This window comes from Macrobrachium nipponense, chromosome 13 (genome assembly GCF_015104395.2).
Source record: "Macrobrachium nipponense isolate FS-2020 chromosome 13, ASM1510439v2, whole genome shotgun sequence".
Classification (NCBI taxonomy): domain Eukaryota; kingdom Metazoa; phylum Arthropoda; class Malacostraca; order Decapoda; family Palaemonidae; genus Macrobrachium; species Macrobrachium nipponense.
Window position 1 is genome coordinate 60,645,992 of NC_087206.1, and position 13,790 is coordinate 60,659,781.

Below are 13,790 nucleotides of genomic sequence, written 5' to 3' on the forward strand. Positions count from 1 at the left end.
GGAGGTGGCTGACTGGCTGTGGGGTCGGGGTGCAGGGTGATGGATGCCGCCTTTGCCTCATTCCATACTCTGCGGTAGATTGATGTCAGTAGAAACAAGTGAAAAATGCAATCGAGTTGGCTGTACAGCGTATAATCAAGACCACCGATATAATCCACCGGTATAATCCTCCAAGTATGAGCCGCGTCCCATGACTCTTTCAGCTGGCAAAGGTGGCCTGTATTGTTGCCTTGCCAGATGCACGATTATGGCTAACGTTAACCTTAAATAAAAAATAAGTACTACTAAGGTTAGAGGGCTGCAATGTGGTATGTTTAATTAGTGGAGGGTGGATAATCAACATGCCAATTTGCAGCCCTCTAGCCTCAGTAGTTTTTCAGATCTAAGGGCGGACAGAAAAAGTGTGGACGAACAGTCAAAGCCATCTCAATAGTTTTCTTTTACAGAAAACTAAAATGCAGGTAAAAACTACACATATATAAATGCAGTTTTCATTGCTACATAATCATGACTATTCAAAAATTGAGAAAAAATTAGATCCAAATTCTAGCAGAAAGTACAATCCATTTTCTGAAGCCTTATTTAAAGATAATGAAAGTCTCGTGAATGTTCAGTGACTCCTTTTTTGATAAATAATTTTATGAATATCTGATAACACTGTTAACAACACGATTTAATTACTTTAGTTCTAAGATTACATACATCAAAGACTTCAGATATTTACTAATAGAGTATAAAAAAATTTTCCATTGTTTACAGATTTGGGAAAACAAATTTCAAAGGCATATTTATCATTCTTAAATTTATCCGAAAAAGATATGTTCATCACCGATGCAACGATATACCAAGATTATGACATCATGGAATATTCATAGCACAGTCTAAACCATGGTTGCAAATAAAATTTTAACACTTTATAAAAGAGAATCTTTCATATCTTTAGTTAAACAATTCTAAGCAAATTTACAATCAACTTTGTAGACTTATAAACTAGACCCCATGCATCACTAAGAAATGCTTAAACAGTGCTACCACGTGCGCTAAAGTATGTATATTATTGAATATTACATTTTTCCTTTAGGCTAAGATTTCTTAATATAAAAATATACTATTTCTGGCAATTATAAGTGTTTCTGAATAAAATGGTTTTACATAAAGAGAAGTTCAAGCGAAGATGCAATACATTACTACCCTAGTACTATTCTCCTCGCATTTTCATTCATTTTTCTAAACGTTAATTCATTTCTTTTTGGAATTTTCTAATGAACACCAAATTCTTTGCGAGCTTGAATTTTAAGTCAGTGGCCGCGGTGGGCTTGTTCCATATGAATAGGTTTCATCTTCTGAATATTAATAATAATAATGTCATCAAAACTGATCTATGAAGAAATATCCCTAACATATTTACCCGTTTTTAGGATATTAGTCCCGTTTCCTTGAGTTCATCAAGAACTGACAGAAAACGATGTTTAAACAAGGGATTCGTGTTCAGTTTATCGAGAGCTATCGCTCTGAATTCTAGCGCAAGAGTTTCCATGTCTTTGTCAGTGAATTCAGGAACCTCGCTCGGTTCCATCAGCAAAGCCGGCAAGATCATGAAGACGAAAAGCAGACCATATTTATTCTTGCATCGAAATTCTCTCTTGAGATCCTCTTGGGTAAAGTACATCTGCAAGTGACCTCCTTCGAGAACTTCTTTGTAGGAGGAATGGTAAACAGACATGAAGTCATCTAAATGAGGTTTCCTCACGTCTCCGGTCAAGCTGGTATAAAGGAAGTAACTCAGGTCAGTTCCTATGGATGCCTCACGACACAGCTGAAGGTCCACTAACATGACTTCTGTAGGATGACCTTCAGCATCGTATCTGAAAGATTTATTAAGGAATGTAATGGCTCCATTTTTTCTTCTTGTTTTTGGAAATTAGCTAGTTTGTGAGTGTCTTTTAAACAAGAGTAAGAACTGCAGAAAAGATACAATAACGTAATTTCAATATGTTCTTTATCAGAAAAAAAATATTAAACACAACTGATAATAAAACATACAGTTCATTTCAATAATTAATAATTCCCAAGGAACAGCTTACTCGGAACGCATTTAAGATTTTCCCCTCACGCATAAGTTGTAAACATTATATTCCAAGCTTTTAACACATTAAAAACATGCTAAAATCTATGGTTAAATAGAGCCTTGTTTCTCTAACGAAAATTAAAAGAAATATGCTATATTCTATTAGAAATAATCTTTCTGCACTATTCAACATGCACATTATTCATTTTTTACATTTTCATTCTGATAAATAAATCACAAATTTCCTTTCCTAAAATTCCTGTATCTTTAGCTCAAAGCAAAACACCTTTTTCAGACCTTTTTAGGCTCTTCCATAAGCCTTTCCTACTCCCCCAACAAGAACAACAACGACGACAGCACAGTAGTTTGTAGGCTTACTCCCGGAGCAAGCAACAATAACTCCTACAGGCATACCAGGTTCAGTGCCGATTTGTCATGTGCAAAAGTCATTGAGAAATTAACTCCCCTCATTGTAAAGTTTTTTTTCATATTTAGTCAGTTATTTTAGTTTTGTCTGAACTCAGTGATGAACGACACTATCCTTTAAAAGAATATAAGTTTTGGAGTCACAAATACGTTGAGGTATGAAGATGATTTAATCCCAAGCAGTGTGGGAAAAGAAGTGGAGGAATGCTTGGATTGCTGCTTTTATTACAGCTATATAGCTATCTTAGAGCTGGCTGCTGCCTCTTTTCCCTCAGTCCAGCAGCATGACTGAAGCCACCAGAGAAACAGTGGCACTACCTTGGTGCTGAGAGATCTTGCCTCCTATGAGTAAAAAACAATTCCATTCATTCGATTAATCAAAACATGCAGCGGTCAATTATTGTGAGATCAATTCCTGTTTTCCCACACAAATGAAAAATAAGAGTGTAGGATTCGATATCAAACAGAACAGACATCTTTACAGAAGCAAGCTTAACCATTAAAACGATATGATCATTCCGAGATCATGATTTGGAACATGTAAAATGTTCAAAAGCTGAACTTCATCAGCATCAAATCGGAGAATTAGGTCTCAGGGAAATGATGAAAGAGATGGGAGAATCTACCACCGAAAAAGTTATGGGGCCTCCATCCAACTATGCTGTCAAAAGCGGAGTCAATCTAGAAGGAAACCGCAGAAGGAAGAAAATCCTACTTGGTGGAGGCAGCATTGCTTAACATGCAAAACATAACATGATCAGCAAAGTTGCACTCATAGATAAAAAAGCAGACTGAAAATGGGCGTCACCAAAGGAGGATATAAAGAACGTCAGAAAGGAGGACCGTGAAGAACACTGCTACTTATGAGTTTTCTAAGTGGAGTTACAAAATGACACAGTTCCTTGCATGGCCTGGAGATATCAGGAGCAAGAGGATAAGATTCCCCAGAGTTCAGCAGAGCAAAAGACAATGTGGACAAGGACACAGGTCTCTTGGACATAGTGCCTTTTAGATAACACATTGGAAATCCAAATGATTTAGTTATAGGTTTCTTAAGAATTAGGAAATTAATATATTTCCAGAAATTTTAGTGGAAGCATAAGTTACGTCAAAATTATTACATTTTGAAAGATTTGAAAGCCTACTTCTCCGTTGATTGTGTTGAACCTGTGTGGACTGCACTGAGACAAGAAAAACTCTCTTACTGGCTTTATTGTACTGAGACAGCTTTATATAAGGGACTGTGCGGATGGAGACATAGTGCCATCACGCACACACATACAAAAGGGATGGAGGCCCTACTGAGATTGTGCTTTCTCGCAACTATAAATATACATATAACTGAGTGTGGAGAATAGATTTTTTGTGATATACATATCAGCGGCTAGGCCATGAATTACTCTACATGTTGATATATGAAAAAAGGACATATACAAAAAAAGGAAGGAGACTTTGGTTAAAATGTCGTCCTTATAAATACTTCCCCTTCCCCCCTCCCCCCCACAAGACAATGATGAGGTAATAATCGTTAGCTGATGATCAGCGGTATCTTGCTGGAGGCTGGAGGAGTCCGCAGGTGCGTGATGCCATCTGTCAGGGGACGTCCTCAGGCTCTTCGCCTTCTGGCGAGTCAGACAGCAGGATTCCGCTTCTGGTAATGGAGCTGGGGGGATCAACTGCTGTCCTTGGGCAACCTCGGTGATGTCTGGGGGAGCTGACAGGCACCAGCGGGGTTTTGTTCCAAGGCAGGGTCCTGCAGGAGCTTTCTGCGGGGACATCTTCGTCAGGAACGAAAGCAGGCTTCAGCCAGTCTATTGACACCCAGTCCTCGCGGCCGTTGATCAAGGAGAGGAACGCCTTCTCCGCTCAGCGGATGACTTGATGCTGTCCTCGGTAGGGTCTCATTAGGGGCAGGCAAGTGGCATCATTTCTTATGAAGACGTATTTGCAGGAGTCCAGAGCTCTCGGTTGAAACTGCTTCCTTCTTTCAGAGAAGGTCTCCCAGCAAGAGATGAATTTCTGGGCAGCTGCGCGGAGTCTTGACAGGGGAACGTCGAAGTCATTGTTGTCAGCCAGGAAAAAAACTTCTGGCTCTGTCAAAGTCTCCCCGTAGACCTTCTCCACTGGTGAGGGGTCGCCGTTGGCTCTTGGGGTGGTGCAGAGGCCGAGAAGGTCCCACGGTAATTGTGCCTTCCTGCGGGACCCGTGTAGTGTGCCATAAGGGAGGCCTTGAGGGAGCGGTGGGTTCTCACCACCATGCCATTGGCTGTAGGGTAGTAGGCCGTGGTGGTGTGGTGTTTCATCCCCATCAGGCTTGCCAGGGCGGTTCAGAGTTCCAAGGTGAAAGCGGTTCCCCGGTTGGTCGTGATGTCATCAGGCACTCCCAAGCAGCTGATCCAACTGGATAGGAGAGCTCCGGTGCAAGCGACTGCTGTGGTTCCTGACATCAGGGAGGCCTCTGGCCACCTGGTGGACTGGTCGATCACCATCAGGAGGTATCTGGCACCATCAAATGGGGGGAAGGGTGCCAAAGACGTCCACATGTATGTGCCCAAATCTCCGCCTGGGTTGATGAAAGGTGCCTACTCCCAATTCGGTGAGCCTTCCTGTCTTGATGCTTTGGCACACAATGCAGTTCCTGGCCCATTCCCCGGAGTCCCTCTTGATGCCGTGCCACACGAACTTCTCTGTCATGAGTCTGAATGTCGTGCAGGGTGACGGGTGCAAGAGGCCGTGTATCACGTCAAATACCAGCTTTCGCTGGGAGGCTGGGATCAAGGGGCGTGGGCGGCCAGTGCTGGTGTCACAAAGTAGCATTGTCTTGGAAGGACCAAAGGGAATGTCTTCCCACCAGAGGGCTGTGATGGCGGTGCAGTAGGCTGGTACTTCGGGGTCAGCGGCTTGCTCTCGTCCTAGGGCATCATAGTCAACGCCAAGGTGCAGGAAGTTTATTTCAATCCTCAAGAAGGCGTCGGCTACAGGGTTCCTCCCACCCGGAACTTACTCGATGGAGTACCTGAACTCGGAGACGGCTGCAAGGTGTGGTTGCTGTCTTGCGGACCAAGCGTCTCCAGCCTTGACGAAGGCATGGACCAGCAGCTGGTGGAAGGAGCAGGGGTGCTCGCACTTCCTTGCCTCACTCCCAAACTTCTGTTGGAAGTAACACAAGCCAGTGTCCTGGCAGGGCTGCAGGGCTCTCCTCCTCTGGAAGGCTGCATTGATCCCGGCCTCCTTGGGCCCTTCCTGCAGCAGGCTGTTGGCTGACGGTGGGGAGGCAAGTTTCACGTCCCGGGTGGTGATGTACAGGCTATAAGCCTACCCCACCAGACTCGTCATGTCTAGGTCATCCACGTCAGGGATCTGACTGCGTACCTGAGGGGTGAGTTGGAGGAGGAAGAACTATTTCAGGAGCTTACCTCCTTCCTGCGGCCTTGAGGGTCCACCTCCAGCAACAGTACCAGGGCCTGGAGCTTGCACCAGGCTACCCTCGTGTCCTTAATGATCATGGGGTTGCCCACCAGGTCGAAGATGTGGGCGGGAGGGAGAAGGCCTGGATCAGCTGCGCCTTCAGGTCCTCGTACGGCAGTGCTCTGGGTTGGCTGGCCATCCATGGGGCGTGGCAGTTGAAGACGTTCTCCAGGAAGGCTGTGGCAATCATGTCTGACATGGTTTCCTCTATGATGATTCCATGGAGCCGTAACAGGATTTCCGCATGGTAGAGCCAGGCTGCGATGTTCTGTTGGGAGAAGGGTAGCAGTTTGACGGAGTGACACTCCAACAGCGCAGTCTGCCATCCCACTCTTACGGTCGACAGATGTCGTAAATGGTGGGCCAAACCGTGAAGAAGAATGCCAAAATACTCCTGTAGGGAACGTGCCGTTTTAAGTCCACTAATGGTGTTTGGTTCGACCGCGGATAGGAGCTCCAGAGAACCTAGACTGAGCGCCGTAGTGAGTCTGTTAGTTTTCTGGGGTAGGAGGCCTGAGCTGCTACCATCCTAATCCGGAAGGTCACCAGTTGTGAGGACTGGGCTGAGATAAGGAAAAATTCTTACTGTCTTTATTATACAGAGACAGCTTTATATAAGGGGCTGTGCGGATGGAGACGTAGTGTCCATCACGCACGTATATATAAAAGGGCGGAGCCCCTACTGAGATTGTACTTTCTCGCACCTATAAATATACATATAATTGAGAGTGGAGAATACATTTTTTTGTGATATATATATATATATATATATATATATATATATATATATATATATATATATATATATATATCGGCAGAAATGCCGTGAATTACTCTACATTTTGATATATGATAAAAGGATATATACAAAAGAAGGACGGACACTTTGGTTAAAATGTTGTTCTTACAAACCTAAGAATATTATGAAGAAAACAGTATTATGTACAAATGATAGATCCTCAATAAAAGCAAGCACTTTTTTTATTTTTTTATATGACATCAACACAAGAAAATATTTGATAGAGGGCAAAAGCGCACAATTCAGGACACTGAAGTCACTTGCTTTTTCACATTCCAAGAGCAAGCTGTAAATCCACCTGGAGAAAACAATAAGGTGCAGTTGCAAAAGTAGTTAAAAATCTTGCTTCATTTATTCATAATTTTCGATAAGATGAAAGATCAAGATCCATTTCATCATTAATAAAAAAATTTCTATAGAAGAGGTGGTCCCGCCCACCCTGCCCCTCCCCCCCCCCCCCCCCCCCCCACACACAAACACAAAAATTAAGCAATTTAATTTCAGAGGTATGAGTAGCAGCAGAGGGAGAGACTTTGAATTACTGATGTTCTTTTTTCATTCACTAGATAAACAAAGGTCAGGAACAGCCAAAGTATGAAGAGAAATACAGTTCTATCTGCATGGTTTGTTACCGGGAGATTTTGTCACCACAGGCTAATCTAGTAATAACTAAAGAGTTTTGTCACCTTGGGCTTCTAGTACCTAAATAACATTCATGCGTAAAGACTCAAAGAAGATAATATCTCCTAAGATTCAACACATTTTTACTTACCTAAAGAGAATGTTGTTGTTCCAGCAGTCCCCATGGCATATGGTGTTGAATATCTCACTTAGCATTTGAGGACCAAGAACATCCTCTACTTCATTTTTAAATGATTTCAACCAGTCAATGGTAGTCTCATATCCACCTACTTTTTCCAACATCATTACCCCAGTATCAACCTCCTTTTGAAACATCGGTACAAACAATTCTTTAGCACTGGGGGTAAAGTTTAACCAGTCTTTTGAAAGAAATTCATATTTTGCCGTGACAGTGTCCCCTTCCTTACACGTTCTCATCAAGAGATATGAGGCACTATGTAGTCTAGCAATTTCCTTCAAAACAAGGACAACGTGATCTTTATCCATACCTTTCCTTCTTTCAAACATTTTGAAACCTCTCGCTCTTAAATCTTCAAAATAAATTTGCTCTTTATCAGGTCCCAGGAAGACATGGAAACATTTAGGAAGATGGAGGGGTTCTTGCCCTGAAGAAAGTAATGCTGCATTTAACGCTGGTAAAATTTCTTGATAAAACCTTCCTTCTTTCTCAAACATGACCGTCGTTAATTCCGGAAAACCTTCAAGATTCCTGAGGCTATTGAGTTTGACGACATAACTGACTTCACATTCTTCGTTGTTCTTTAGGTATTTGACTTCTACACTCGTCACTATGCAAGCATAATTATCTCCTGGCTTAGTGAAGTCAACAACCTCCCAGGATTTCAGAAGAGCGTCACCTCCTTTGTCGGATTTAAGGGCCTCCTGAACATGCTCTTCGGTGATCAGGCTTTGAGGTGTGATCGTCTCCTTCTCAGGGGATGCCACTGGAAGGTTAGAAACAAACATTTAGTTTCAGTATTATAGAATAATTCAGAATTCCTCATAATAAATGATCTATTTTTAGGAATTCTAAATGCTCCATCGATACCTAAGAAAACACATAAGGAAAATAATCTTGTGAGGACAAAATTCCTATAAAAGCAAAGTTTAAACTCCTTATCGATAAACTAGCTGGTTTTCTACATCATGGTGACGTCATCGAATGGAAAATATTTTCACAATTTACCACCAAAACTCTCCATACCAAAATCAATTCATTCTTATAAATCTAAATATATGGTCAAGGATATGCTTGCTCGTACAAAAGAAAAACTAAGTAGCTCACATAAAACCTACGTTTGTACACTGAAACTATTGCTCTAAAGGTCATTAATACCTAGATAATGTTGTTCAGGAAATCCATTTTTTGAAATAATGTCCTGTCAATAATGTTCTGGGAACAGTCACTAAATAATTTGAAGATATAGTGTCATAAAAACACCATAGTGCTTTCATAATGCAGAATTCCATCTGGAATGATAATATTCTCAGTGACCATACAATAAAAGCAACTAACTGGTTTTCATTTCATCAGAAGTGAGATTAATCCCTAGAAGTTGCTTATACCTATGGTTTTCCATAGGTAAATAGATGCATATGTGTCAGAGGGCATCATTCGTCTTAGTTGATATGTTGCAATGACAGTTAACAGCTTTTCGTATTGCTACCATACTGCAGCAACAAAGAACCAATAATTATTGATCCTTTGTTGCTGCAGTGCGGTAGCAATATGCTTTGTTTTGGTAAGCTTCACCATGTTATACACGCATTTAATTGCAATCATACCACCATATGCAGGCTACGAAAATAAGCATATTCTACACTAAATCGCTATGAAAAGGGCAAATCTTGAGTCACAGTATGCTGTGAGGCACGAGAATGATGACCTAAATAAACTTTTGTATTACAAAGGACGAAAGCAAGGAAACAACTTACAGGAAGGAACCAACAATAGTAGGTAGAAGTGGCCTTTATCATACATGAGAATATGAGTTAGTGTAAACCCTGGTAAGGATTAAAGAAACTGCGCAAGTCAAGAGTTTCCATCCAGACCAAGGGTAGAATTGTAATTACATATACACATAGCCTAAATAGAACAATTTTAAGAGATAGGTATATGCATTCTCTCTCTCTCTCTCTCTCTCTCTCTCTCACACACACACACACACACACACACATAATTACCTAATCATATAATTCTCCATCTTAGTTATCTTATTCTCCCATTATGTAGGGGAACATCTTGTACGTATGCAAGCACGAATTCACTCACAAGACACTCCCAAACAAATGATGTCATGGATTCGTCACAAGTTCATCTCACTGGAAGAATGTGACGTCATATACAGATCATATTCACACCCATAAAATCTACTCAAAACCAGATTCAAAGAGCATATCTACTTCCGCTCATGCATGGACACAGGACGTGGTCTGTTCTGCTTAGGCGGCGACCTTCAACATCGTGCCACCCAAGGAGGTTGCGTCAACATTTTCGGAGCTAATACTGAATCTGCCCTTTTAAGACCTCTATAATTTTAAAGAACGTCATTGCTCATCACATCCGCTCATCAACCATCGGTCAACAATTTAAATATATATATTATATATATATATATATATATAATATATATATATATAGATATATATATTAAGTATATATATTACATGTGTGTACTGTTAGTGAATCACATATCATGTCTTGCTTGGAGACAGACTAAGTTGTAGGGGTAGCTTTCTTGAATGAAGGAATTTGATACGTAAGCATTTTAATCGGGAGACTGCTCGTCCTGACGTCAAGGCAGTTTGGGGTGTGTCAAGTATGTACATTCGTTTGTATGGATGTTACAGGTCTAATCGACCAAGGCACTTGCGAGAGCCACATTACTTTTGTGAGAAGAAAGAGGTCGGTTTGGTACAGACCAGGTGTCGGAAGAAAACACCCCATCTTAAAGGTATGGCACATATTTTGTAGGACTTAGAAAACTGTTACCTTTGAAAAGAGAGAGAAGTGTAAAATACATTCTTTTACTTATGATTACTTTTGAAAGGAGAGAGAAGTGTGAAATACATTCTTTTACTTAAGATTACTTTGAAAAGAGTGATGTGTGAAGTGTATCTTTTATCCAATATTATCTTTATTACAGATGGGTTCTATTCCATGGTATTAGAGACGGAATTCTCTAACCTGACTAATATAATGAAAAGATTGACATTCTGGGTTTGGGAGTGACTTCTTAGCCTGGAGGGTAGAATGATAACTTACTAGTTTTCTTTGTGGGCAGACTTGAGTTTTCATCACTATGACTTATTTATCATTTTGTTCTATTCTATATTCATTTGCTTTGGGTAATAAATAGTATATTTTTGTACTTACGTGATCTTAATAGCCTAATGACATGTTTGCAGACAGAGGGCACCATTGACAACAGGTAAGTGTTTCCAATTTGTGTAGTTTTAATAAAAGGGTGGTTAGATATATATATATATATATATATATAATATATATATATATATATATATATATATACATAAGTTGAGAAGAGTTTTAAAAGCATTTCTTGAAATATTTCTCACCTGTTCAATGTTTATTATAAATAGAGTTTAAAACTATATCGATCGTTTCCTTGATAGGAACGTTTGTGAAAAGGGAGGTGATGTCAAAGCTTGCTAGCACCGCACCTTCGGGTACCTATTTCATAAGAATTGATGATGTTCTTGAACTCATACGTATTTTTTAAAGTATACTGATTTTCTGTCAAAGGCTGTAGAAAACTTATTAAAAATTTCGCTAGTTTGTAGGATGGTGCTTTAAAGGCAGACAGAATGGGTCTCAATGGTATTCCACTTTTATGAACTTTTGGTAGTCCGTACAATATTGATGGTGAACTCCCACTTACAAACAACTTGTTATATTCTTCTTCACTGATCGAATCATTCTTTCTGAGCTTTCTTAGTTGGTAATTGATCTTGTCTTCTGTATTCAAGTTTGTTTTATATATATCTTCTTGAGGACACTTCATAAATTTTGAACTGTCAGAGAGAACAGTTTCCATCTTTTCAACATAATCGGCTCTGTTTAATATGACAATGCCGTTACCCTTATCGGGCCTAGATATCACAATGTTTTTATTTATTTTCAATTTCTTAAGTATAACCATATCCCTAGTGGAAATGGTGTTAAACGAATAACGAAAAAACTTGGGAATTTTAGTGATAATGCTTCTTACATTATTCACAGTGGAGAACAGCAGAGCGGCAGAGTGGAAGCAGAGACAAAAAAAGGGAGAACAGGAGAGAAAAAGAACCAGAGGTGAGGAAAAAGTGAGAAATGTGGTGTGTGAATAGACAGTGATAAGAGACAAAATTGTACTCAGTAAAATTCCCTCGTGCCTAATAGACATGCAAACGAAACAAAGTGCCTTCAAAATATTTTGTCTCGGTCCAAGCGCCCAGAAACAGAAAGGTGGAATTATTATAAGATTTAGTACAAGAATAAATACATATAAGAACACATCAATTTAATTTTTCCCAAAAATATAATTTTAAGATAAACCAGTTAGATAACATTCTGCAAGTTGCAATTAATTATATAATTACTACCAAACCAATTCCAGCCCCCAACTCAGGCCGAACGCTACCTTAGGGCTGTAGCCACACACATAGCCCCGGCTACATATGTGTGATCTCTTGTAAATTATCCATGTGAGAGATTATGATTTTGTTTTGTGTGTTTTTCCTTGTCTGTGTTCTCTGCGAGTTTGTAAAAAATGCTCTTTGCTTTATGTATGGCTTTTTCTATTATGTGCTTGGGGTATTTTAACAAGATAAGTTGATTTCTGATTGTTTCCTGTTCTTTGTTAAGAAAATCTGGCGAGCAAATTCACAGTGCTCTAAGAAATAAGTTACTTGCTATGCCGAGTTTAACTGAAATGTCATGATAGCTGTAAAAATGTATGTATGAAAGTGAGAATGTTGCTTTCCTGAAGATAGTGAATTTGTAGTTGTTATTAGTTATGATGATAGACATCTAAAAAGGGGATTTGGTTATTGTTTTCCCATTCCACTTTAAATTTTATTAACGTTCCTCAATAATAAACTTGAGCCATTTGCTGACCACTTCCCCATAGAATTGAGTAAAATCATGCAACTTGTAGAGCTCTGTGTCATTAATAATGTCTTTTCCTTTGGTGATAACTTTTACGGTAAAAAATTTGGCGGCAGTATCGGGAGCCCGCTTTGTCCTGTGTTAGCAAACTTATAGATGAAGTATTTCAAAACAGTAATTATAAACCCTTTCAACCCTGCAGATATGATCTGGCTTTGTTATGTAGACGGCATCTTAACATACTGGAAAAGTGAGTTGGGCAATTCTGATGTCTTTCTACAAAAATTAAATTCCTTGGACCAAGGAATTTAATTTTTGTAGTAAGACATCAGAATTGTCCAACTCACTTTTCCAGTATGTTAAGATGTCGTCTACATAACAAAGCCAGATCATATCTGCAGGCTTGAAAGAGTTTATAATTACTGTTTTGAAATACTTCATCTATAAGTTTGCTAACACAGGACAAAGCGGGCTCCCCATACAGCTAAGTTCTATTTAAGTTAACAGGTTCCCCTTAAGTGAACCAAGTAACCTCCGAGTTAATCAAGTAATCCTGATAAATCATGCTACCATTAAGTGAACTAGGTGCTACTGAGTTTTCAGGTCATTAACCCGAACCTCATTAATTATAAAATGCATCCTGTTCAGTTAGTCTTTAACAGCCGAATCAGGATACAGTATGGTAATACACTGATGAGAAGCTGAAGTCATTCTAAGGGACCCCATTCACTCTCAGACACTGTCTTAAGACTTGTAAAAAAGTGGGCGGAGCGTTGGACGTCGGTACGTGAATACGGTTGTTTTTAGTCAGTACAGACAATTGCACAGATAAAGGACTTGTTTAAAATGAGGTATAAATAGCCCATTCGGTGTGAGACAATTGTATTATAGTGGAAATATATGTCCGTGTTTGAAAGAATGAAGGTTACTTCGACGCAGACCTGTATTTATCAATTTGATAATACTCAGTGTCGTCTGCAACACGTAACTTCGGGAAATTCTTGAACTTTGGCAGAATTATGGTTTATATGTCATTTTGGATTGACTGGAGTGCTTTATTTAAATCACATGACAATGGAATATGAAATCCAAATGTTATTCAGACAGAAATTGGGAAAATATTGCTTACGATATTTTAATAAACAAGCTAAAGGTTAGATATCCAGATGCCACCAAGAAAATAGACATTAGAAGTGCTTTCTGGTGTAATATTCCGAATCCAGGTAAAAATGTAGCAGAAAAGAAAAGTCACGGGAAAAAAGTCACATTAATCTTTCATA

The 13,790-nt window shown here is 39.6% G+C and overlaps 1 protein-coding gene across 1 annotated transcript in view; it reads right to left on the bottom strand.

Annotated features, from left to right (window-relative positions):
* Positions 1-660: 660 nt before the first annotated feature.
* Positions 661-13,790, bottom strand: part of LOC135225347 (uncharacterized) — a 65,580-nt gene continuing 52,450 nt past the window's right edge. The window contains exons 9-10 of the mRNA XM_064264680.1: positions 7,534-8,347; positions 661-1,865 (exon numbers count right to left, since the gene is read on the bottom strand). Coding sequence (XP_064120750.1) covers positions 1,415-1,865; positions 7,534-8,347 — 1,265 coding nt within the window. The 3' untranslated portion in view covers positions 661-1,414. The remainder of the gene's footprint in view (positions 1,866-7,533; positions 8,348-13,790) is intronic.